Source organism: Oncorhynchus gorbuscha, linkage group LG16 (assembly GCF_021184085.1).
Source record: "Oncorhynchus gorbuscha isolate QuinsamMale2020 ecotype Even-year linkage group LG16, OgorEven_v1.0, whole genome shotgun sequence".
NCBI lineage: Eukaryota > Metazoa > Chordata > Actinopteri > Salmoniformes > Salmonidae > Oncorhynchus > Oncorhynchus gorbuscha.
The window spans coordinates 37824691-37849582 of NC_060188.1; the positions used below are offsets into that span (position 1 = coordinate 37824691).

Below are 24892 nucleotides of genomic sequence, written 5' to 3' on the forward strand. Positions count from 1 at the left end.
GGCAACCATCTCCGCCCTTCTTTCATTACAATGGGTACATCACTACGCCATAAACTTTTATGGTGCCATCAGAGAGTTGGTGACCATGGGGTCACTCACCTTTGGCACATAATCTACTACTGTATCTGGGGGAAAAAAACACCTGATTATTAACAGTATTTCAATACTACATCAATAGCAACATAGAGGACCAAAATGCCCTCAGAACAGAAGACATGATTGGACCATACAATCCCTCCTTTAATTTGTTAGTCAACAGTGAATTACATGGTGAGTTTACAGTCTGCCTCAGTCGGGGACCTAAGGCTGCCATACATGACACAGGTTCTGAATCAACAACAGCTTCTCCTTGTCTGTTTAGTTATCCATTAGGAGTGTTGCCATGATCTCTATGACAGCTACAGAGCATTACTCTGCATTTTCCACCCTTGACCAAAGATCCTATGATGAGACCAGACATAGAACTTGGCAGCAAACAATATCAGCTCATGGAGGACAGTAAGCTCGTTACCCCACCGCCAAAACACCAGGGATAATCGTCAGGGGTGGACAGTCTGTTCAAGCACATCGGAAACACACATACACACACGCCCACAAATTCAGTGTTCCACTTGTACATCAAACTTCCTACGGCTCCTATTTTTAGATGCTACTCAGTGCAAGTCCCAGCACTTGCCAAAAACTATGCAGAAATACACACAACACATTTTTATATCAGCGCGTTTTTAAATTCAAAAGTCGTTGGCGAGGAAGGGACACATGCAGGTCAATACCCTTAAAGTCATAAGGGTTAAACCCCACTGCTCATCCAAGAACCTCTACTAAAGAGTGTGCCTTTTCAAAATGCAAGCCACAAGACTGAATACATCTCACACTTTTGCATTTCTTGTAGCTCCAAATCTCGATGTGATTAACTATGAAATTACACTGAGTGTACAAAACATTATGAACACCTGCTCTTTCCATGACAGACTGACAAGGTGAATGCTATGATCCCTTATTGATGTCACTTGTTAAATCCACGTCAGTCAGTGTAGAAGAAGGGAAATAAGGATTGAGACAATTGAAATATGGATTGTGTATGTGTGCCATTCAGAGGTTGAATGGGAAAGACAAAATATTGAAGTGCCTTTGAACATGGTATGGTAGTAAGTACCAGGCACATTGGTTTGTCTCAAGAACTGCAACGCTGCTGGGTTTTTCACAGTCAACAGTTTCCACGTGTATCAAGAATGGTCCACCACCCAAAGGACATCCAGCCAACTTGACACAAATCTGTGAAGCATTGGAGTCAACCTGGGTGCAACTCAATCCGGTCCAACTCAATATTAGAAAGGTGTTCTTAATGTTTTGTACACTCTGTATTTTCAGCTAAATTACACAATCCAGTGGATGAGCTATGCAGTGCTTATGGCATGGGCAGAAAGTCACAGTAAATATTCTAGACATGCTTGATGAGATGGTGCCATACGTGTTGACATACTTGAATAACTTACAGTTGAAGTTGTAAGTTTACATACATCTTAGCCAAATACATTTAAACTCAGTTTTTCACAATTACTGACATTTAATCATAGTAAACATTTGCTGTCTTAGGTCAGTTAGGATCACCACTTTATTTTAAGAATGTGAAATGTCATAATAAGAGTAGAGATAATGATTTATTTAAGCTTTTACTTCTTTCATCACATTCCCAGTGGGTCAGAAGTTTACATATACTCAATTAGTATTTGGTAGCATTGCCTTCAAATGGTTTAACTTGAGTCAAGCTTGTGAAGCCTTTCACAAGCTTCACATAACAAGTTGGATGAAGTTTGGCCCATTCCTCCTGACAGAGATGGTGCTCTACAGTGTAAAGTGTTCTACAGGATTGAGGTCAGGGCTTTGTGATGGCCACTCCAATACCTTGACTTTGTTGTCCTTAAGCCATTTTGCCACAACTTTGGAAGACTGCTTGGGGTCATTGTCCATTTGGAAGACCCATTTACGACTAAGCTTTAACTTCCTGACTGATGTCTTGAGATGCTGCTTCAATATATCCACTTAAATTTTCTTCCCTAATGATTTCATCTATTTTGTGAAGTGCACCAGTCCCTCCTGCAGCAAAGCACCCCCACAACATTATGCTGCCACTATCGTGCTTCACGGTTGGGATGGTGTTCTTCGGCTTGCAAGCTTCACCCTTTTTCCTCCAAACATAACGATGGTCATTATGGCCAAACAGTTCTGTTTTTGTTTCATCAGACCAGAGGACATTTCTCCAAAAAGTATGATATTTGTCCCTGTGTGCAGTTGCAAACCGTAGTCTGGCTTTGTATGGCGGTTTTGGAGCAGTGGCTTCTTCCTTGCTGAGCAGCCTTTCAGGTTAGGACTCGTTTTACTGTGGACAGATACTTTTGTACCTGTTTCCTCCAGCATCTTCACAAGGTCCTTTGCTGTTGTTCTGGGATTGATTTGCACTTTTTGCACAAAAGTACATTCATCTCTAGGAAACAGAAGGTGTCTCCTTCTTGAGCGGTATGATGGCTGCGTCGTCCCATGGTGTTTATACTTGCGTACTATTGTTTGTACAGATTAACATTGTACCTTCAGGCGTTTGGAAATTGCTCCCAAGGATGAACCAGACTTGTGGAGGTGTAATGCTCCGGGTGTCGTGGGTGTGGAGTCAAATGCAGGAGACAGAGTTCAATGCCGTGCGTCTTTACTAGCACCACAGGGTGCACACAAAAGTAACGTTCCCAAACACGGGGGCCTCACTGCGGTGGCGGTCAGCACTCCTCTTCTGCCGTCCACTCGCTTGTCGTAGAGATTCCTGGACGGCCCTCCAGGTCTCCTTGGAGCGCTGTACCCATTCCTCCACCGCAGGAGCCTCGGTCTGGCTCGGATGCCATGGTGCCAGGACCGGCTGGTACCCCAACACACACTGAAAAGGGGACACGTTAGTAGAGGAGTGGCGTAGTGAGTTCTGAGCCATTTCAGCCCAGGGAATGTATCGTGCCCACTCCCCTGGCCGATCCTGGCAATACGACCGCAGAAACCTACCCACCTCCTGGTTCAATCTCTCCACCTGCCCATTACTCTCGGGGTGATAACCGGAGGTCAGGCTGACAGAGACCCCCAAGCGTTCCATGAACGCTCTCCATACCCGAGACGTGAATTGGGGGCCCCGATCAGAAACGATGTCCTCCGGCACCCCGTAATGCCGAAAGACATGGGTAAATAATGCCTCCGTAGTCTGCAGGGCTGTAGGGATACCGGGCAACGGGAGGAGACGGCAGGACTTAGAAAACCGATCCACAATCACTAGAACCGCGGTGTTCCCCTGAGACGGCGGGAGATCGGTCAGGAAATCTATGGACAGATGTGACCATGGCCGCTGTGGAACGGGGAGGGGTTGTAGCTTCCCTCTAGGAAGGTGCCTAGGAGCCTTACTCTGAGCGCACACTGAGCAAGAGGAGACATAACCCTTAACGTCCTTAACCAACGTAGGCCACCAATACCTCCCCTGAAGGCTCCCCACTGTCCTCGTCACCCCAGAGTGACCCGAGGAGGGTAGGACGTGAGCCCACCGAATCAGTTTGTCCCGAACACCAAGCGACACGTACCTTCGCCCCGCTGGACACTGAGGAGGCGCGGGTTCAGCCCGTAACGCCCGCTCGATGTCCGAGTCCACCTCCCATACCACTGGGGCTACCAGCTTAGAGGCGGGAAGGATGGGAGTAGGTTCGGTGGACCCCTCCTCGGTGTCATAAAGGCGGGACAGTGCGTCTGCCTTCACGTTCTGGGAGCCCGGTCTATAAGACAAAGTAAACCGGAACCGGGTGAAGAACATGGCCCACCTTGCCTGACGTGGGTTAAGTCTCCTAGCTGCCCGAATATACTCCAGATTCTGGTGGTCGGTCCAGATGAGAAAAGGGTGCTTAGCCCCCTCAAGCCAGTGTCTCCACACCTTCAGAGCTCTAACCACCGCTAGCAACTCCCGGTCCCCCACATCATAGTTACGCTCCGCTGGGCTGAGCTTCCTTGAGAAGAAAGCGCAGGGGCGGAGTTTTGGTGGCGTACCCGAGCGCTGTGATAGCACGGCACCCACCCCAGCCTCGGACGCGTCCACCTCCACTATGAATGCTAGAGAGGGGTCCGGATGCGCCAACACGGGCGCATCAGTGAACAGCGCCTTCAACCTGTTGAATGCTCTGTCCGCCTCTGCTGACCACTGCAACCGCACTGGGCCCCGCTTCAGCAGTGAGGTAATGGGAGCCGCTACCTGGCCAAAACCCCGGATAAACCTCCGGTAGTAGTTGGCAAAACCCAAAAACCACTGCACCTCCTTTACCGTGGTTGGAGTCGGCCAATTACGCACGGCCCTAATGCGGTCACCCTCCATCACCACCCCCGAGGTGGAAATGCGATATCCCAGAAAAGAGACGGCTCGTTTAGAGAACACGCATTTCTCAGCCTTGACGTATAGGTCATGCTCCAGCAGTCTACCAAGCACTTTGCGCACCAGAGACACATGCGCGGTGTGAGTGGCCGAGTAGATCAGAATGTCATCGATATAAACAACCACTCCCTGCCCGCACAGGTCCCTGAGAATCTCGTCTACAAAGGATTGGAAAACGGCTGGAGCATTCTTTAACCCATACGGCATGACGAGGTACTCATAGTGGCCGGATGTAGTACTAAATGCGGTTTTCCACTCGTCTCCCTTCCGAATACGCACCAGACTATACGCGCTCCTGAGGTCCAGTTTTGTGAAGAACTGCGCTCCGTGGAACGATTCCACCGCCGTAGCGATGAGAGGTAGAGGGTAACTATACCCCACTGTGATAGCGTTTAGACCTCTATAATCGATACACGGACGCAAACCTCCCTCCTTTTTCCTCACAAAAAAGAAACTCGAGGAGACGGGTGAAATGGAGGGCCGACTGTACCCCTGTCCCAGCGACTCCGTGACATATGTCTCCATTGCCAACGTTTCCTCCTGGGACAGCGGGTACACTTGACTCTTGGGAAGCGCAGCGTCCACCTGGAGATCTATCGTACAATCCCTTCCCGGTCGATAAGGTGGTAATTTAGTCGCTTTCACTTTACTGAAAGCGATTGCCAAATCGGCATACTCGGGGGGAATGCACACCGTGGAACCCTGGTCTGGACTCTCCACCGACGTGGCACCGATGGAAACTCCCAAACACCTTCCAGAACACTCCTCTGACCACCCCTGGAGAACCCCCTGTCTCCATGAAATTTTAGGATTGTGCCGGGCCAACCAGGGAGTCCCCAGCACCACTGGAAACGCAGGCGAATCAATAATAAAAAAACTGATACGCTCCCTATGATTCCCCTGCGTCACCATGTCCAGTGGGACCGTGGTCTCCCTGACCATCCCTGACCCTAATGGCCGGCTATCTAGGGAGTGCACGGGGAAAGGAGAATCTATCGGCACCAGCGGAACCCCTAACCTAAGGGCGAGTCCGCGATCCATAAAGTTCCCAGCTGCGCCTGAATCGACTAGCGCCCTATGCTGGGAAGAGGGAAAAAAGTGAAGGAAAGAGATTAAGACAAACATATGGCCAACAAGGGGTTCTGGGTGAGTTTGATGCTGACTCACCTGGGGTGACCGAGAAGCGTTCCGCCTGCCATCTCTACTCCCAGACGGACCCCCCCAGCACCGATCAGACGTGTGCCCTCTCCGACAACAGTTGGTGCAGGGAAGGCCACCTCCTCCGGTACCCCTCGGCGTAGCCCCTCCCAACTCCATGGGAATGGGAGCGGAGGGGCTGGGTGGTGGAACGCACAGAACCCTCTCTGAACGCCCGCGGGCAGCCAGCAGATTATCCAGTCGAATGGACATGTCGATCAGCTGATCCAGTGACAGAGTGGTGTCCCAACACGCTAACTCCCGGCGGACGTCCTCTCGGAGACTACACCTGTAGTGGTCCATAAGGGCCCTGTCGTTCCACCCAGATCCGGCTGCCAAGGTCCGGAACTCCAGAGCGTAATCCTGGGCGCTCCTCTTCTCCTGCCTGAGATGAAATAGTCGTTCTCCCACCGCTCGGCCGTCTAGAGGGTGATCAAACACGGCACGGAAGCGGCAGGAAAACTCTGTGTAGTGCTCCCGCGCTGAGTCTGGGCCATTCCAGACTGCGTTCGCCCACTCCAGAGCACGACCCGTGAGGCAGGAGATGAGGACACTCACCCTCTCTGCTCCTGAGGGAGTGGGTCTGATGGTGGCCAGGTATAGCTCCAGCTGAAGCAGAAACCCCTGGCAACCCGCCGCCGCTCCATCATAAGCCCTCGGTAGCGTCAGACGGAGGGTGCTGGAGTCGGGAGATGGGGAGTCCGGAACCGTGGGTGCCGAAGGTGGAGAGAGGAGACCACTCCTCTCCCATCTTTCCATTCTCTCCATCACCTGATCCATCGCGGATCCGATCCAATGGAGGACGGTGGTGTGGTGGAGAACCCGTTCCTCCATCGATGGGAGAGGGTTGGCTGCTGATCCTGCTGACTCCATCAATCTGATAGGTGCGGGATTCTGTAATGCTCCGGGTGTCGTGGGTGTGGAGTCAAATGCAGGAGACAGAGTTCAATGCTGTGCGTCTTTACTAGCACCAACGCACCACAGGGTGCACACAAAAGTAACGTTCCCAAACACAGGGGAAAAAGTACAATAGAAAAAATCACGACTAGGCACTAAGCACGTACCTCTACAACAGAGCCGAAGGTTTACAATGAAATAATCCCGCACAACAACCAGGCGGGCCGGCTGTCTAATAAAGACAAACTAATTAAACATAAACAGGTGCTACCACTAAACATACAAGGAGGGGGAGGAAAAACAATCAGTGGCAGCTAATAGGCCGGTGATGACGACCGCCGAGCGCCACCCGCCCGGGAAGGGGAACCACCCTCGGTCGGACTCGTGACAGGAGGTCTAGTTTTTTTTCTTAGGTCTTGGTTGATTTCTTTTGATTTTCCCATGATGTCAAGCAAAGAGGCACTGAGTTTGAAGGTAGGCCTTGAAATACATCCACAGGTACACCTCCAATTGACTCAAATGATGTCAATTAGCCTATCAGAAGCTTCTAAAGAGATATCATCATTTTCTGGAATTTTAAAGGCACAAGCTGTTTTAAGGCACAGTCAACTTAGTGAATGTAAACTTTTGACCCACTGGAATTGTGATACAGTGAATTTAGTGAAATAATCTGTCTGTAAACATTTGTTGGAAAAATGACTTGTGTCATGCACAAAGTAGATGTCCTAACCGACTTGCCCAAACTATAGTTTGGAAGAAATTTGTGGAATGGTTGAAAACCGAGTTTTAATGACTCCAACCTAAGTGTATGTAAACTTTCGACTTCAACTGTATGTAATAAGATCCACATTTTTATATCTACCCTACTGTTGGCTACTATTTTTGATAGTTCATTGAATTACATAATGCTCTTCTAAATGTAAGAAAATGCTCATGTGAAATTCTTTAAAAATTTAAATGAATAAGTAAGTAAGTTTATTCAGGTATTGGTTACTCATTGACTCATAGTGTATTACCTTTGATTTCAACACTTGAGTCGTTGTTGTACTATGCCAAGATAACACATAAAACTCTTTCATGATTATTTGCTCAACAGTGTCCTTCAGCACAGAGCTAAATAATTTTATTCTCCCCCAAGGGTTGAATCAGTTTGAAGAGTGTATAACACACTGAAACATCAACTTTTATAGTGCACCATACTACTTAAGTACCCCTTACCAATGACAAATGTCATACAATCTTTCTCTGTCAGAAGTCATTTTTGTAAGGTGATACTCGCAAAAGGGGTACTACGGTATCTCTTATGGATAATCTCTAATTCACACAAAGGACACACATGTAACACAAATGCTCTTCCTCAACTGAAAATGTGTTTCAGCTGCCTTGTCAAGTAATACTATTATCTTCCATCCACCCCCATATAATATCCAATGGTATTTCCTGCTGAGATGCTTTGACAGTGCTTTTCAGAGTAACCACCTGAAGCTCAGGTCAAAAGTTCGCTATGAACACATTAGGCCTAGGAGTGTATGCTATAGGCCAAGATCTATATAAGGGGTGTATTTCAGACACTGCTGGTACTGCTTTAAAAATACTGTAAAGTATCCATTGAATAATATGGATAAGGGATATATAGCAATGCATTATATTTATAGAATTTATCCATTCAGATACACCTTTTATGCAGATGTACACAGGATCCTCGTTTTTGGATCCTATTTTTAGAAACTGTGGTATACATAGACCTACTGGTACGCTTGGTTTCTAAAGAAAACAACTATAATGTGAGAATGAAATAGCAATGTGCAATTGTGGCCTAAGACTTAAAGCCGTATAAAGCCTCGCACCAGACCAGTCAGCAATCGTGAAGCTGAAGGCTATGGCAAGCACCAAAGACATTAATTGTGCTTGTTGTTTTCGTCGTCTTCGTCATTTGGACTGCTACTTAGATAGATAGAGCTACAACCGGACGTTACTTTTTCGTAGCAGATTAGGAGAATTTAAGCAGCAGGTTAAGATAATTAACTTTATATGCATTTACTCTATGTGTTATCTTGCCTCATATGAGACATAATGACACAGTTATACATAGTTTATACTTGTGAGTCACCACCTGACGAATTTGAAGTGACTGATAAGTGTTCAATGCAATGCATTCAGTGTTGCCCAGACAATATGTTTGAAGGATAGGGATAGAACTAGAACCAAAGACAAAAGGTTCAAAATCAATATAGGCCTACTGTACATTTTTTAACATCTCTGCTTGAACCTCGCTGACGCTTGAAATACAATACAATATCGCCCCTTGTGGAAAAGGTTCACAAAATGTTTATTTTTTGCCTGTTACGTTAGGTTAAGGTTAGACAAAGGGAGCCAATTACAAAATTGTTTCCAGGGTTTCCTTTGAATGACGTGAATATTGACAACTCAACTACAACTGTATAGTTCGCTGGCCTATCAAGTGTTCTTGGCTTTCAAGTGGGCGGGCTCTAGTGCTATCACAGGGAGAGGACGGGACCTGGCCGTAGAAGCAAAGCGGAAAGAAAATGGCGGCCGTGGCTGCGGAGCCAGGAGCTGTTGCGGTATCAACAACAACAGCGGGGGACTGTGGTGAGCTCGAACCGGTGCCAGCTGTGCCGGGGGGCAAACTCGACTCCGATGCAACGCAGCAGTACGCGCCAGTAATAGACCTTGTTCACCAACTCAAGGATGGGGATGCAGTTCAGGAATGCAGCCAGGTCCAAATGGAGCTAGTGAGCAGGCCAGACCAAGAAGCCGCGGGAAAAGTCCTCGCTGCTTGTGCATTGGATGAACACATCGATACAGGATGTCTCATGGTCGGCTTAGAAAATACCGATAACCATTCTCGCGGGGGCTATGGTTCGAAATACACAATGTCGAGGGCAGAACGTTTGAAACAATTTTTTTCGCCTAATGTTGATCCTGCAAACGAGCTCAGTAAGCACGAGCCCTACGCCTGCCATCAGAATAGCTCCATCTCCGATTCACAGCCATCGGTGGTCTTTTTGCATTCGTTCCCTGCGCATCCTGTGACTACGGAGGCTGGGCTGTCGTTGGCAGAGCCAGCAGAGCCCATGATCAATTACTATCAAAACACAGAATCAACCCAACCTACTATTATCGAGTGTGGCTATAGAGCTTTAATTAAACCGTCCCATGAGGCTGAACTGGAGCCCGAATCAGCAGATGATGCTCTTTCTGTTACAGAGTACAAGGCCGAGTCTTTGGGAGATGCCTCTCTTGAACATCCCCAGTCCATAGAACACGTCGACTCTCTGCCAGTTCGAGAGACGGAGACACTCATTGGAATACCCATGGAGACTGGATACATTTATGACTTTTCGAGCATCACAAACCAGAACTCTCCGAGTCCCGAGCTTCCTGTAATGGCAGTCGGTCAGGTTGACTCCTCGGCAGAACTTGGGGACTCGTGCTCACGACAGCGGAGTTTGGAAACGAACTTCCACGAGAGCGAGACCGTATTGAATCCCCCTCACCCCATTCCCGTTGCTGATACTGAGGAGGTACAGTCCGAATCAGTGGACAATCTGATACCTGGTTCTGAAGTTCGAGTATCTCTGGATCACATCATCGACGACGCACTGGTGGTGTCCTTTCGGTTAGGCGAGAAGATCTTCTCTGGGGTTCTGATGGACCTCTCTAAAAGGTATAGTATAATCCTTCTCAGAAATGTCTCTTATGTTTTAGTTTTACACCACATTTGTTTTTCTATGTAACTTCCTAAGACTTTTCTGTCCATTAGTTAACTTCTGGAAACACACCACATATTTTTTGTTTACTACTGACATCCACTGCACATTATGCACATACAAAATTACTCAACAATTCACACCTGAAAGATGTGGCGTGTCCTCATTCCGACTTGTCAGCTGTCAGTAAAGGACCTTGTTCTTTGCAAACCCCTGCCTCCTGAACTAAACTGATAGTTTTCTATATTTGCGAGGGGTCAAGCTACCATGGTGATCTCTAGTTTGACAGAATATCACAAAAATACAGAGGAACTGCTCTTATCCCCAGTTATGTGGGCAGTGCTTTCGGTTTGTCATTTCAGTTTACAAAACTAAACTTGATGTTTCTATTTACAAAGTCCAGGTATATCAGAGGTCAGCTGGAGAGGATGATCACATGCTCAGTCTGTAGTGTAAGGTCATGCTAAGAAGAATGCTGCAGTTGGTAGAGTAGTCATGTAGCACTATGCCACCATCAACAACCCTTCTAATGTCCTTCTTGTTATTTGTCACCTGTCTCATCAACACCTTTCCTCCAACCCTCCCTTTTATAATCTGCAGGTGTAGATTTTGGGTCATAATTAAACTTGCTGACATGCCTGGGGACTATGTTGAACATCTTCATTATGTTTAGCAAAGATGACATCTGCACACACAATCAACACCTTGTTGTGTTGAGTTTCTCCACACAAGCTGCTTACAGCTCATTATGTAGTTGCTCTTCAGGACTTCATATCATTTCAAGGTATTCTTCTGGTATTATACCATATGTGCTTTTAATATAGGTTATCAATACATGGTAGAATATGCTATAACTTGGAAGCCACTTTAGTGTAAGTTGCTTTGATAAGAGCCTGAGCAGCAGTGATCCCAAGGACAATGGCCGGTTTATTACAATGACAAGATGGAGGCCACTCAAACCTTACTGCTTCATTTTCTACAGTACTGTAGATAATCAACACCATCCCCGCTCTACAAACAAGACTCAATTTTTAGATCCTCATTGTTGAGTATAAGGGATCGGTTTATGGCTTTTGTTTTACAACAGTCCCCTGAGTGCAGGCCTTGTGGCTGTGATTTGCCAGAGTGTGTTCCATAGCATAGGTCATATGGAATCATTGTTTTTCCTATTGGATGTGTGCTCAAGACGAGAGATTAGTCGCTGTCTTCGATTCAGACTAACTCGCCTCTAGACATCGACCTGGTCCTAAAATGTCTACTCTACCCGTCCCCTACTTAGGTGTATGCATCTGGAAAGATGGAAGTTAGGACAGGTGGGTGGAATTTCCACCATATTGTTGCTATCAGAGGAAAAGTTGGAGCTGCTACCATATTGTATACTTATTCAATTATTTCAAATCAATGAAGTGCCAAGGGGAAATGGCTTGCTGATGTTTCTGGATCAGGCCAACCTTTTACCTAGCTGACAGTCACCTGGTGTTGATTAGGAAGGAAAAGATGGTGGTTGTGTGTTAATGAAAGGTGTTCGTTGATAAGGAGGCTGCTGTGAGAAGCTGTGACGTGAAGGAAAGACAGTGGTGAGGAAAGGCATGTTCCCCTCTTTCTCTTGGCTGTTTCATTCATTGTGATTAGAGTGAGGCACTCGCTAATCCTTAACTCTCCAGTGCAATTTTACAGTTGGTTTTGGCTGTCAGAGGAATCTGCATCTTTTTACGATTTCAAGGATGTTTATAAGTAGTAATGGAGGGGCTCATGGCCATATTAATACAGGTATAGATGTAGACTACTTGCTTATGGGGCGGCAGCGTAGCCTAGTGGTTAGAGCGTTGGACTAGTAAACGGAAGGTTGCGAGTTCAAACCCCCGAGCTGACAAGGTACAAATCTGTCGTTCTGCCCCTGAACAGGAAGTTAAGAATATGTTCTTAACTGACTTGCCTGGTTAAATAAAGGTAAACATAAAAAAATGTGCATTTCCATTGGAAAGAACCCATGAGCACCATCATGTGAAATTCACAGGAGCATGTCAAATGAAAGTTAAGTCCATATTTTGGGGAATTTAAGGCATGGTTACATTTTTCAAAAATGTTTAAATCGTAAATTAGGCATAAGTAAAGGCATATGGAAGAGTGGTCTTAGAAAACATCTACCCTATAAAGTCTTAAGCTATCAAAAATACATCAAAACAAAATGTTGATGTAAAAACCCTGCCAACTAATATCAACACTTATATTTAGTTTTGGAGAAATGGTTTACCTTCGGCAAGTTTAAGAATTATTGCCTTGTAATTCCATTACAAAAAATGCACATTTAAGATATTTTGGATAATGAAAGTTCACAGAAGTAACAAGTAATGGTAAACATACCAATTAGTATTTTACTGATATCGATTTTGTTTATGAATTAAGTAATTCAAATTGGTAACGTATTTACAAAAAAATATGTAACGTAATTACGGCAAATTAATTGGCTACGATAGGAAATCATAATAGTCACAAACCACAGTTGGGTCACCTGCTTACTGTCCTCTCTTCCACTGGCATTATAACCGTTTTCTTTCTCCTTCTGTCGTCTGGTGGTCAAACCAAGAGTGTTATAACAGTGAGTCTGGACAACCCGTGCCTCTGGACAACCCGTGCCTCTCCCATTTTCCTCGCTCTCTGCCCTTCTCTCTTACTCTCCAGTTAATGTCACCTCTCCCAGGTCTTACTGACACCTACCCATGAGCCCCTTGTAACCAGCTTCCTAACCCATTAAGCACCGATCAACACCGGATGTCCATGGATGTTGAAAAGTAGTTAAAATTTGATCAGTCCACCCTGACCTTGATGGTAATGTCCACAGACTGACTGGACCAATCATAGACATATGTTTCACAAGTTTGGATAGTACAGTGATTAGAGATCACAATACAGCACAGTAGAATACAGTCCAATACAGTAAAGTATAGTATTGTACTCTACTGAACTTTATTGCACTCTACTGAAGCCTACTCTGCTCTTTTGTACTGCAATGTACTCTACTGTGCTCTGCTGTGCTGTGATGTCCAAACTTGTTAAACATGAGAATCAGGGGTCACGTTAATAGTTCAGAAATCTGCATTTTCAAAATGCAGCCCATCAAAAATAATCTGCGTTTTAAACCATATCACCTGTGTTTTATATTGGCAGTCAAGTGTTTTGCTTCAATAGAGTAATCGGGGATGTGCAACTATAGTTTTCCTTCACAGAAAATACATTCGTGCAGAAAATGGCTTCATTTTCATCAGGTGACAAAAGAAGTGCAAAGCTATTTGGCTAGCAGTCACAAGTAAATGAGTGTACAATGAAAAAGTAAGTATTTTTTTTTGCAAAAAACGATGCATGGCCATTTCTAATGTTTATCATAGAAAGAATGTAGCCAGCTACAGTTCCTAATGTTTTGCTTGATGTTAATCTAGCATTTTACCAGAGAAAAGTAGGCTACACTGAGAAAAGTACCAGAGAAAAGTAGCTACACATCGGTCAGCGCTGTCTGCTGATAGAATGCCCATTTGTGAATTCTCTCCCAAGTGGAGAAGTGCAACTGAATCAGAGGTGAAGTGCAACTGAAGCTCAAAATGAGTCTGATGCCATGGAGAAATTACAATATGAAGCATTTTAGATCAGCATTTACAAAACACAGCAAAATAACGTATTAAGAAATAGGCTTATCTTTTTTAGTGCGACCCCTGAGAATAACATTCATATCCATAATTATGCATTTCTGGGTATTACAGATCAGGGACCCATGATGTAATTCATTTACCGGGCGTAAATCTACTTCACTTATAGACATCTTTGAAATGGGTTTGCATAAAATTCTGATGGAGATTTTACCTAAATTCCGTTACCAAAGTTTGCATCTGCATCTATCCACGAAATTTGTTTTTGTAATATTTTCAGTGGAAATTGTTAAGTAGTCCTTCTGCATAGACTTATGGTTCATTAAACTTTGAAATCAATGTTTTTTGTTTGGCATACATTTTAAAGTGGAAAAAATGGAATCAAAGCATCATTCCGTTAACATGGAATTGCCCTAATGTAACTGCCAGAGAAACAATACATTTTGAATCGCACACATCCCCTCCCATTTAAAGAGATTGAAAGTTTGAATGTAGGCAGTAATTGAGTACAAGCATCCCAAACCTCCACTTTTAATATTATGCCCCCCAAAGGACGTAGCTTGCCGTAGCATTGTCCAGTTTTACTTTTAGCTCTGGACAGTACAAATACTACGTGGCCTGCGTTTTCAGTTTCCATGATTTTATAAAGCCAGACACATTTAACAGTTAGGCTATAGATTACAGTGCATTCTGGAAAGTATTCAGACTCCTTCACCTTTTCCACATTTTATTACATTGTAGCCTTATTCTAAATTGGATGTAATAAAAAACACTCAAATCTACACACAATACCCCATAATGACAAAGCAAAAACAGGTTTAGAAATGTGCAAAATTATTTTTAAAATACATACCTTATTTACATAAGAATTTGGACCGTTTGCTATGAGACTCAGTTGATCTCAGGTGCATCCTGTTTCCATTGATCATCCTTGATGTTTCTACAACTTGATTGGAGTCCACCTGTGGTAAATTCAATTGATTGGACAGGATTTGGAAAGGCACACACCTGTCTATATAAGGTCCCACAGTTGACAGTGTATGTCAGAGCAAAAACCAAGCCATGAGGTCGAAGGACTTGTCTGTAGAGCTCCGAGACAGGAATGTGTCGAGGCACAGATCTGGGGAAGGGTACAAAAGAAATTCTGCAGTATTGAAGATCCCCAAGAACACAGTGGCCTCTATCATTATTAAATGGAAGAAGTTTGGAACCACCAAGACTCTTCCTAGAGCTGGCCACCCGGCCAAACTGAGCAATTGGGGGAGAAGGGCCTTGGTCAGGGAGGTGACCATGAACCCGATGGTCAGTGACCATGAACCCGATGGTCAGTGACCACTAAATCAGGCCTTTATGGTAGAGTGGCAGGACAGAAGCCACTCCTCAGTAAAAGGCACATGACCAGCCCGCTTGGAGTTTGCCAAAACGCACCTAAGGTACTCTGACCGTGAGAAACAAGATTCTCTGGTCTGGTGAAACCAAGTTTGAGTTCTTTGGCCTGAATGCCAAGCGTATCGTCTGGAGGAAACCTGGCACCATCCTGTGGGAGTGGGGATCTTTTTCAACGGCAGCGACTAAGAGACTAGTCAGGATCAAGGGAAAGATGAACGGAGCAAAGTACAGAGAGATTCTTGATAACCTGCTCAGAACCTCAGACTGGGGCGAAGATTCACCTTCCAAACAGGACAACGACCCTAAGCACACAGCCAAGACAATGCAGGAGTGTCTTCGGGGCATTTTTCGGAATGTCCTTGAGTGGCCCTGCCAGAGCCCTGACTTGACGCCGATCGATCTTCTCTGGAGATTCCTGAAAATAGCTGTGCAGCGACTCTCCTCATTCAACCTGACAGAGTTTGAGAGAATCTGCAGAGAAGAATGGGAGAAACTTCCCAAGTGCATGTGTGCCAAGCTTGTAGCATCATACCCAAGAACACTCAAGACTGTAATTTTCTAAAATAAATGTGTAAACATTTATGAAAAAAAAATGTCTTTGCCATTAATGGGTATTGTGTGTAGATTTAGGGGGGAGGGTTATTAAATCAATTTTAGAGCAAGGCTGTAACATAACATAAAATGTGGAAAAAGTGAAAGGATCTGAATACTTCCCAAATGCACTGTATGTCACGTCTTCTGCATCCATTTTGCTCTCACGTGTTCGGAGTTTGTTATAACCAATTTATTGATGCGATTATGATTTGCTATAGGTCAGGCCCCATTGGTCATGTGCATGCGATGCATACATGTGTCACAAAAAGCGTAAGGGTTGCGGGAATGTTTTTCCTAAACAAATGTTTTTCCTAAACAAATGAGGTAACAGAACTTTTAAGTAAGAAATGGCAAATTATGTTGCAGCTTCAGCAACACGGACAGCACGATAAACACATTAAGTGTTTGTAGTGGTTTAGTGCATCCGGGTGGAGCGAGAGAGACACCGGGTGCTAGTCACGGTCGCTCACTGTCTTCTTTTTTTTATTTTAACAACGCTGCAAGCGTACAATCAAATCAATTGAGGTTGGACTCCCTCTAGTAATTTCTGTCTTCATTATTTAATCAAACAGTGTGCTTAAAGCATCAGACAAGCTCAGTGCATATATTTGATTTGATTAACACACATGGGATGTGTCTACATGTGCAAAAATACATGTTTAAACATTTCGACCAATTGGTCGAAAGAACAGACTGTCGACCAACATTTTTGCTATTGTTGGGAACAGCCCTAAGGTACACAAAGGTAGAAATGTGAAAGATCCTACTTTTGCATATTTGGGTATTTTTCTACACATTGGTAATTTTTGTAATGAGCTCCGCCCCCAAACAAGACCTCATTTAGTTGGTCCGGACCAGACCAAATCTGAAACAATCATAGATGTCTTAGTTTCACAAGTTTGGACGTCACAGTAGAGTTCAGTATAGGGCCCATACCCCAAAAGCATCTTAAGGCAAAGTTCATCGTTATAACCTTCATAAGAGCATCTTTACATTTCAGAGCTGTTTCCCAAAACATCTTTATTGACGTTGCACTTGCTTGACAAATACAAATATTCTTGCTCTTATCCGTAAGAATCCGCACTGTGTATGCTAGCTGTTTGATAGAGCGCACATGCGAAGACCGGAGTAGGCACATTTGCTATTTAACACAACAGTTTGTTACAAAACTATTAGTAGATTTGAAAATGTGATGTAAACACATTGAACTTTAGATTTGTATTCGGTACAATTCGGAACAATTTTGTGTGCTCTACGTCATCACGCACTGATTTTTGGATGGGTAGCATATTTTCTAATGTCGCCAGTTGGATGGAAACCTAGCTATTGATCCATTGTTTTGTTCTCCAAAGGGGAGGAAGGGTGGTCCAGTAGAGTTAGCATTTGGTCCAGTAGAGTTAGCATTTGGTCCAGTAGAGTTAGCATTTGGTCCAGTAGAGTTAGCATTTGGTCCAGTAGCGTTAGCATTTGGTCCAGTAGAGTTAGCATGATAAATCTTGTCCTGTATTTGAGCTTGATGCAGCATAGGGACACATTTACCCAATGCCATCTATCTCTGTATAGCTCTGTCATCTCCCATGTAACATGGGGATTATTTTAGGAGGTGTTCTGGTAGGAAACATAGTTTCTAGGCGGAGATATCATATGCAGTACACTAACTCAACTAGGTCTATGTAGTGGTAGTTGAACCATTTGACATATAGTATCTGGATAATGTTCAGTAGGGTCGGCAGTTTTAAGATTCTGGTTGAGCTGAAGTTGTCAAGTTGTATAGGGGTTCTTCTGAGGTAAAAATAAATATATATATGAACCCAAAATAGACAAATCTGAGTAAGCCTATCTGCCATGGTAATAGCCACCGCTGAAACTTTTTATAGGCTTATTCAGATTTGTTTATTTTGGGTTCATGGTAGCGTTGACTTTAGACTAGGGCTGCTTCATGGGAAGTAAATGATCATATAGGCTATGTCTGGTTTGCTTTGCATGGCCCACATCTCTACACCTCCTGGAATTTAATTTTGAGGAACACTCAGTCAAATAGAGAAAACAAGACAGGCAGCACAATTCAGATTTTTCTTCACTAATTGGTCTGTTGACCGATCAGATCAGGTCTGAAAAATATCTGATGTGAAAAGATCTGTGATTGGTCAAAAGACCAATTCGTGTCAAATTAAAAAAATAAAATCTTAATTGGTCTTCCTGTATCAACGCAGCCCAATAGATGTTGAAATGTGTGGCAGTTTCAACCCAAGAATCACTGCTGATCCCAAATTCATAAGGTAGGGTTTAACAAACACAGTCAATGGAGTTTCTGCTGCCAACTTCACTTGTATCTGCCGTATTAAAACATTAGTGAATTAAGCTGGAGGATGAGCATTAATATTGTAAACAAGGATAGTTTTTTCCCTTTGTTTGTAGGGCCTTGTGCACTCTAGTTAGCTATGGCGATGTTGTGTTTTTAGCCGTGGGAGCTTCTTTGATCTTTTGCAACACTAATTTAATATTTCCTCTTTGAATGTTCAGGATTTAATTGATTTAGATTGATTTCCTAAATGTACAATGTAAGCCTAAATGAGAAACATCTTGAATTAGCATGAAATATTTGACGAATACAAGACAAAAAATAGTTTAGAGTTGAGTTTTTATAGTTATCCACAGTTTCTAAATCCTCAAATTCTCTCTTCTCAGGTTTGGACCCTATGGAATTCCAATCACTGTGTTCCCAAAGAGAGAATACAAGGATAAACCTGAATCTATGCAGCTAAAGACAGAACCATTCCAGCCAGAGAAGGTGGAAATGCCAGTCCAGGAAAACCCTGACAGCCAAGTTGTCGCAATCCCCGAACCAAAACCTGACCCCCAGCCTAAGCCTAACCCATGGACTTCAAAACCTCCGCCACTGTTTCAGGAGGGAGCCCCTTACCCTCCGCCATTGTTCATCAGGGACACCTACAACCAGTCGTTACCTCAGCCGCCCCCCCGCAAGATCAAGCGGCCCAAGCGCAGGCTGTATCGCGAGGAGCCCACCTCTATCATGAACGCCATCAAGTTGAGGCCCCGCCAGGTGCTCTGTGACAAGTGCAAGGGGACTGTCATGACCGTGGACAAGAGGGAGCCACGTAGAGGCCCTGTGTCGGACTCTAGGGGCGAGGACGCCAAGCGGAGACGCAACGACAGTGCAGCTACTGTCAGCAAGCGGCCACGTAATGACTCTCGCTCTGAGGAGAAGCGCCATGCTGCTGAGGTGTCCAAACGGCAGGCCTCAGGGATTCGAGTCTCCTCTTCCTCTTCTCTGGGCCAGGTGAAGGCCGGAGCTGGAGGGAACAGGGTTCTGAGGACAACAGCCACCACAACAACATCACCGGTCAACAGCAGCTCCAGAGTCCAACTCAATGCCAAGAAAGTGCTACAGAGCAAAAATGTTGATCACTCCAAGGCAAGGGAGGTGCTGAAACTGGCCAAGGCGCAGAAGAGGCAGAGAGAGACTACAGTGGTCACTGGCAGCAGTGGCAACGCCAAGACGATGACGAGGGCCGCTGCCCTGCAGGAGGCCCACGCCCACCAGAAGGTCCACTTCACCCGGCGGCTGCAGCAGATCAGCGGGGTGGGACCAAGCAACGCCACCCCTCTGCCACCCAGGATGCGCATCAAGCCCCAAAGGTACCGTAATGAAGAGAATGACTCTTCTACATGTAAGCCGCCTTGCCTCGAGAAAGTGCCGGGAAGTGGCCGTTTGTCCCCTCCAAAGCCAGGAGCGCCCCGCTGCACCTCCACGCGCTCCTCCTCCTCCTCCTGCTCCACAGGCGAGGCCACTGCTGCTGAAAACCAGGGTCTAGATAAAGGGCCAGAACCTGAGCCCAGTCCTCAGACCCAATCCCAGACCCAAGTGGAACCCCTCACAGCCACGGAGCACAGCGACCCCAAGGTGGAGCCAGAGGAGCAGGGGGGGCGGGAGGAGAGGCGGGAGACGCGCGGCAGCAAGGCTGGCAACCTTGTGGTGTACATGACCCTTAACCCCAGCCAGCCTGACTCCTCTAATACCTCCATGTGCAGCGTTGATAGTGCAGATGACTTAAAGTCTTCAAACTCCGAGTGTAGCTCCACCGAGACCTTTGACTTTCCCCCTCCCGGTGATTTGCACTCGCCCCCCGGCCCCGGCACATCCTCAGCAGTCACTGACCCCTCGCCAGCACCTACGGAAGAGAAAACCACTCGTAAATCTCAGAAAGTGTTTTCCAAAAATGTGTCTAAGTGTGTCTCTCTGGACGGCAGGAGCATTTGCGTAGGGGACATCGTTTGGGCCAAAATATATGGTTTTCCTTGGTGGCCAGCCCGCGTCTTAGGCATCCAGATCAGCCGCAAAGATAATGGGCTCTTAGTCAGGCAGGAGGCCCGTGTCGCCTGGTTCGGTTCACCCACCACCTCCTTCCTGGCACTTGCACAGGTCGCCCCCTTTCTAGAAAGCTTCCAGTCACGCTTCGACAAGAAGAGAAAGGGCTTGTACCGTAAAGCCATCACAGAGGCAGCCAAGGCTGCCAAGCAGCTCACTCCTGAGGTTCGCGCCTTGCTTACGCAATTCGAGACGTGAGGTGGTGTGCTTTGGGGAAAAGGAAAGGTAGGCAAACATGGTCCCCCCCCTCCCCTCCTAGTCACCTACCATGTCCCTTCACCTTCCTGAGAGAAAGAAACTAAATATTTCAGGCCAGACAACCAGGACTCCTCTTTTTTTCTATGATCAAAAAGGGACTGAATGGGTTGGGGTTATACACAATACTGCATATATAAAAATGGCAGTGTTTATTTTAATTTATCATCCTTCTCAAATTTCACTTATTTATCCAAACTGGTGGAAATCTGGTCATTTAATTTAACATTTTTTTTTACAGAATGGTTGGTGATGGAAATATTCACCTTCTCTTGAGGCCTTTAAGTTTCACTCTATGTGCAAAGAAGCTTATGTCATGTTCTAACACCATGGTTCATAGGTTTGCTTGATTGGCTGCCAATTGTCAAAATCTTAAGAGACCAAAAGAGTAGTTATTTCAGTCTATGCAACGAGCGGTTCAATTTCAGGTACTGTGAACGGAAAGTTACAGGATCTGAGCAGCAGTAAATATGATGTATCTGTGCTGGTTGAAGACATGTACTGTAGCTGTGATGTGACGAGGAAGTGGACCCTGGTGGATTTGAAGAGCGAGCAGTTATAGGGGCTTAGGTACCTGCTGTATCTCAGACACAGTCAGAGCTGACTGGCTGTGGGAACTGGCTGCCGGGCCGGTAAGCTCTTGATCACCGTGTGGCACACTGCCAGCCAGGGCTTTCCAGACAGTTGAGCTGGGCTTGTGAGGATGTGCCTGTAAGCCAAAGTCACCTCAAGTGCCGGTGAGAGGAGGATGGTGCCCTGTTTCTAATCCTCTCTGAAAACAGAGATGGTTGCAGGGCAGTAGATACTGTACTGAGAGCGTGCCCGCTCAACCGGGCAGTGGGCACATCCACCACCCTCATACCTGTCCAGTCCCCTTGGGCCACCTCACCTCTCCCCCGTTCTCTCTCCTCATCTGACTCTGTCCTGTCTGTAGTCTCTATACCTTGTGCTCCTCAGTTAACCAAGACTGTTTTATTACTCTCTGGTCTTCCTATCTAGCTCCGTGATTTTGCATGCTGTTATACATAGAATGATGCCCAATTTGTTTTAAAATCACTGATTTGAATTGTCTGCACATCGGGACATTTTAAACAAAGATGTTTGTTGATGGAGCGACGGCATACTATGAAAATGATAGAACCAACTAGCATTGACAGAGGGAAGCCATTTTAGTTACTCCTCTCATATACATGTGTGGTATGGCACGTTACAGGGATGAACTATTTTTGCTCTGTTATTTTCTACAACTTTTACTATGGGTTTGCCATGTCTTGTTGACTTGTACTAAGTAGTTCAGTGATTTCTCAGAGTTCTCAGTGTTCAGCTGTTACTCAACCCTGTTTGAGTTGGAATGTGTTTGACTTTATTTGGTGCTCCTGAACTCAACCTTCTTACCACTTCACTGCTTGGCTAATCTCATACGACTGCAAATTCTGATTTGATGTATTATGTACAGTACAATCTGTATCAAATTATTTTTAGTGGATTTTTATGATGAAGAATGGAAAAAAGGCTTTTTTGTTTGGCTGAGGTTGGGGGAGGGTTGTGAGGAAGGGTTACCTCACCAGTTCTGATCTCTACCAGTTCTGTTCACTTCAGATTTGACAATTTAATTACCAATGACAAATTACATTTCCTAAAGATGTTTCTTCTTTTACCTGCCTACATACCTATCCACTCTGACTAAATGTTAAGGGACATACAGTAAGACCCCGTACAGGTAGAGATCAGAGGCGTATTGCTCGGTAGAGTACACTGACCTGACCATTGTTACAAGCAGAGACGAAGTGTATAATGACGGGTTGGCTCTGTTTCTTCTATTTCGGACATCATCTGTTTGCAGATCAGAGAATGCTGTTGGAAAAAGTAACAGTTGAAGAACACTTGTGTAAATGTTTTTCTGATGTTTTTAAAAAGTATTATAAATAAAATGTCAACTTCAAGAATCTTACCTAGTTGTCTTCATTTTAGTGCTCCTATTTCCATTAACACCTACAAATCCAATGCTATTTATAAGGCTTCAGTTTCACCTTGAAACAAGCTGGAATAAAAACATTGGTCATTTGGAATTTGAGATATTTATATTATCCCCCTCGTATTTTAAGTTGACAATGACCATGCCTTTTAAATTGTGGCTTGTGGTCTTATAATAGCTGCCATTAACTGCAAATGTTTGTGGGGCTTTTATGAAATAGCAGACCTGTAGAAAACTACTTGCCAGTCAATGTATGCACGCATGACTGTAAGTCGCTTTGGATAAAAGCGTCTGCTAAATGGCATATATTATTATTATTATAAGCCCCTGTTTACCACTTGAGGCTATTGGTACATTAACAATAATGAGAGGAAATACATGAATGTTGAGATTTTTGGGGGGAGTAAAATCATTCCTTTTATTGAACAGATTTTCTTACCTGCAAACAGATCTAGGACATTGACATTATATGCTAATAGAAGCCATTGTTCAATGGCTGTCAGTCAGTGTATCTGAAGCAATGCATCTTTGAATGGCATTGTAGAATTTAACATTTAGGAGGAGTTTGATGGTTCCGTCCTCTTAATTGTTTGTAAATTAAATAGTACTGAGAAGTAATATTTTGGTTTGAAATACAAATGAAAAGGCTACTTACCTTCCTAATATTTAGTTGCACCCCCGTTTGCCCTAAGATCAGCCTCAATCTGTCAGGGAATGGACTACAAGGTGTTGAAAGCATTCTATAGGGATGCTGGCCCATGTTGATGCCAATGATTCCCACAGTTGTCAAGTTGGCTGGATATCCTTTGGGTGGTAAAACCGTTCTTGATACACACAGGAAACTGTTGAGTGTGAAAAACCCAGCACTGTTGCAGTTCTTGATACATGCAAACCGGTGCGCCGGCATCTACTATCGTACCCCATTCGAAGGCACTTAAATATTTTGTCTTTCCTATTCACCCTCTGAATGGCACAAATCCATCTTTAACCTGTCTCCTCTCCTTTATGTACAGTGATTGAAGTGGATTAAACCGGTAACATCAATAAGAGATAATTGAGTTCACTTGGTCAGTCTGGCATGGAAAGGGCAGGTGTTCCTAATGTTTTGTACACTCAGTGTATATATCCATGTACGGGAGCAGCATACACATAACATTACGTAAATCAAGGAGCTGATCCACAGAGCAGCAGCATTTCAAGGTTAACTAAAGTTAAATCTCAAAGACATTTGAATAATCAGTGGAGTAAATGCACGCCAGACCAGCAAACTGCTGAAAAAGTTATCACATCACGATGACTCGTTTGTGATGTCTATCTCGGTTGTACCACTGTCAATCAGAAACTTGCTAGGCTGAGGCATCCATGCAGCAGAACTCAGGTATAGATCCCTCATTGAGAGACACACAGGACCCCTCCCAAAATGCATTAGAGGTGCAATTGAGCCCAAAAATGGCGCCGTTGCAACATGAACAATGCACCGTTAGGTTCATTCCTGATTTCACTCAAGATCACTGGAGGCCCCTCGAAAACTGGAGGCCCCTCGAATTTTGTGTTGTTGGCTAATGTGCACTGACCTACAGCCTTTTATTCAAAGAACATTTTAGTATTCGTAGGAGTGCCCTTCCTGTCATGTACCATAGCGCTGACGTTTTCAATGTCTCAGTGCTTTGATGAAAAAGCCTTTTTAATGGCATGCACTAAAACCTATTGAATCTGCTTTGTTGAAGCCAAATACAGAAAGAGCATGCCCTCTGATTTGGATGAAAAGATCCCTGATGTGTTCATGTCTCTCTCTGTCTTCTCTTCCAGTGCTACAACGCTGAAGGGCTGCTGATGGGTCCTTTACACTGCCAGACGGAAGGACATGTCCAGAATTGGAGACGTCATCGATATAATTATTTTTATTTAAGTATCGGAAGAAGGAACATTTATATATTTATAATGAATTGCAGACCTACTCCACCTCTGGGCCTGTCCATCATGCTGAATACCATTTGATTTCTTTGAGCAGGCGTCCATGTCCACAAGCATGTGACCTTAGTTTGAGTGAGGACATCTGCAGAGTAGACGAGCACTCTGACCATTATAGATATATTACATTTGTATTACATACATGTTGACAGGACACAGGATTTTGCAGGGTTTTTAGTATGTTGATCAGTGATCTTGAAATGCAAACACAAAAAATGAATAAAAACAATACTATGTAAAACATTTATATTAATGCAATAAAGATTGCATGTGCTATGCTATTACAGTGCATTTGCAGAAGGCTGTGCTTTGTTGTGTTGAAGCAGTCTTGAAAAAGAATACTGGTGTCTCAAGCCCCGTTTATACCTGGTGCTAACATGCCTAACATTTGTGTCCTGATCCTGTCCACAG

General features: G+C 44.7%; 1 protein-coding gene across 1 annotated transcript; it reads left to right on the top strand.

Annotated features, from left to right (window-relative positions):
- Window positions 1–9044: 9044 nt before the first annotated feature.
- Window positions 9045–24279, top strand: pwwp2a (PWWP domain containing 2A). Its single transcript, XM_046305337.1, has 3 exons — window positions 9045–10223; window positions 18579–22761; window positions 22835–24279. Exons 1-2 carry the CDS (start codon window positions 9082–9084, stop codon window positions 20476–20478), a joined length of 3042 nt encoding a protein of 1013 aa, XP_046161293.1. The 5' UTR covers window positions 9045–9081; the 3' UTR covers window positions 20479–22761; window positions 22835–24279.
- The last annotated feature ends 613 nt before the right edge of the window (window positions 24280–24892 follow it).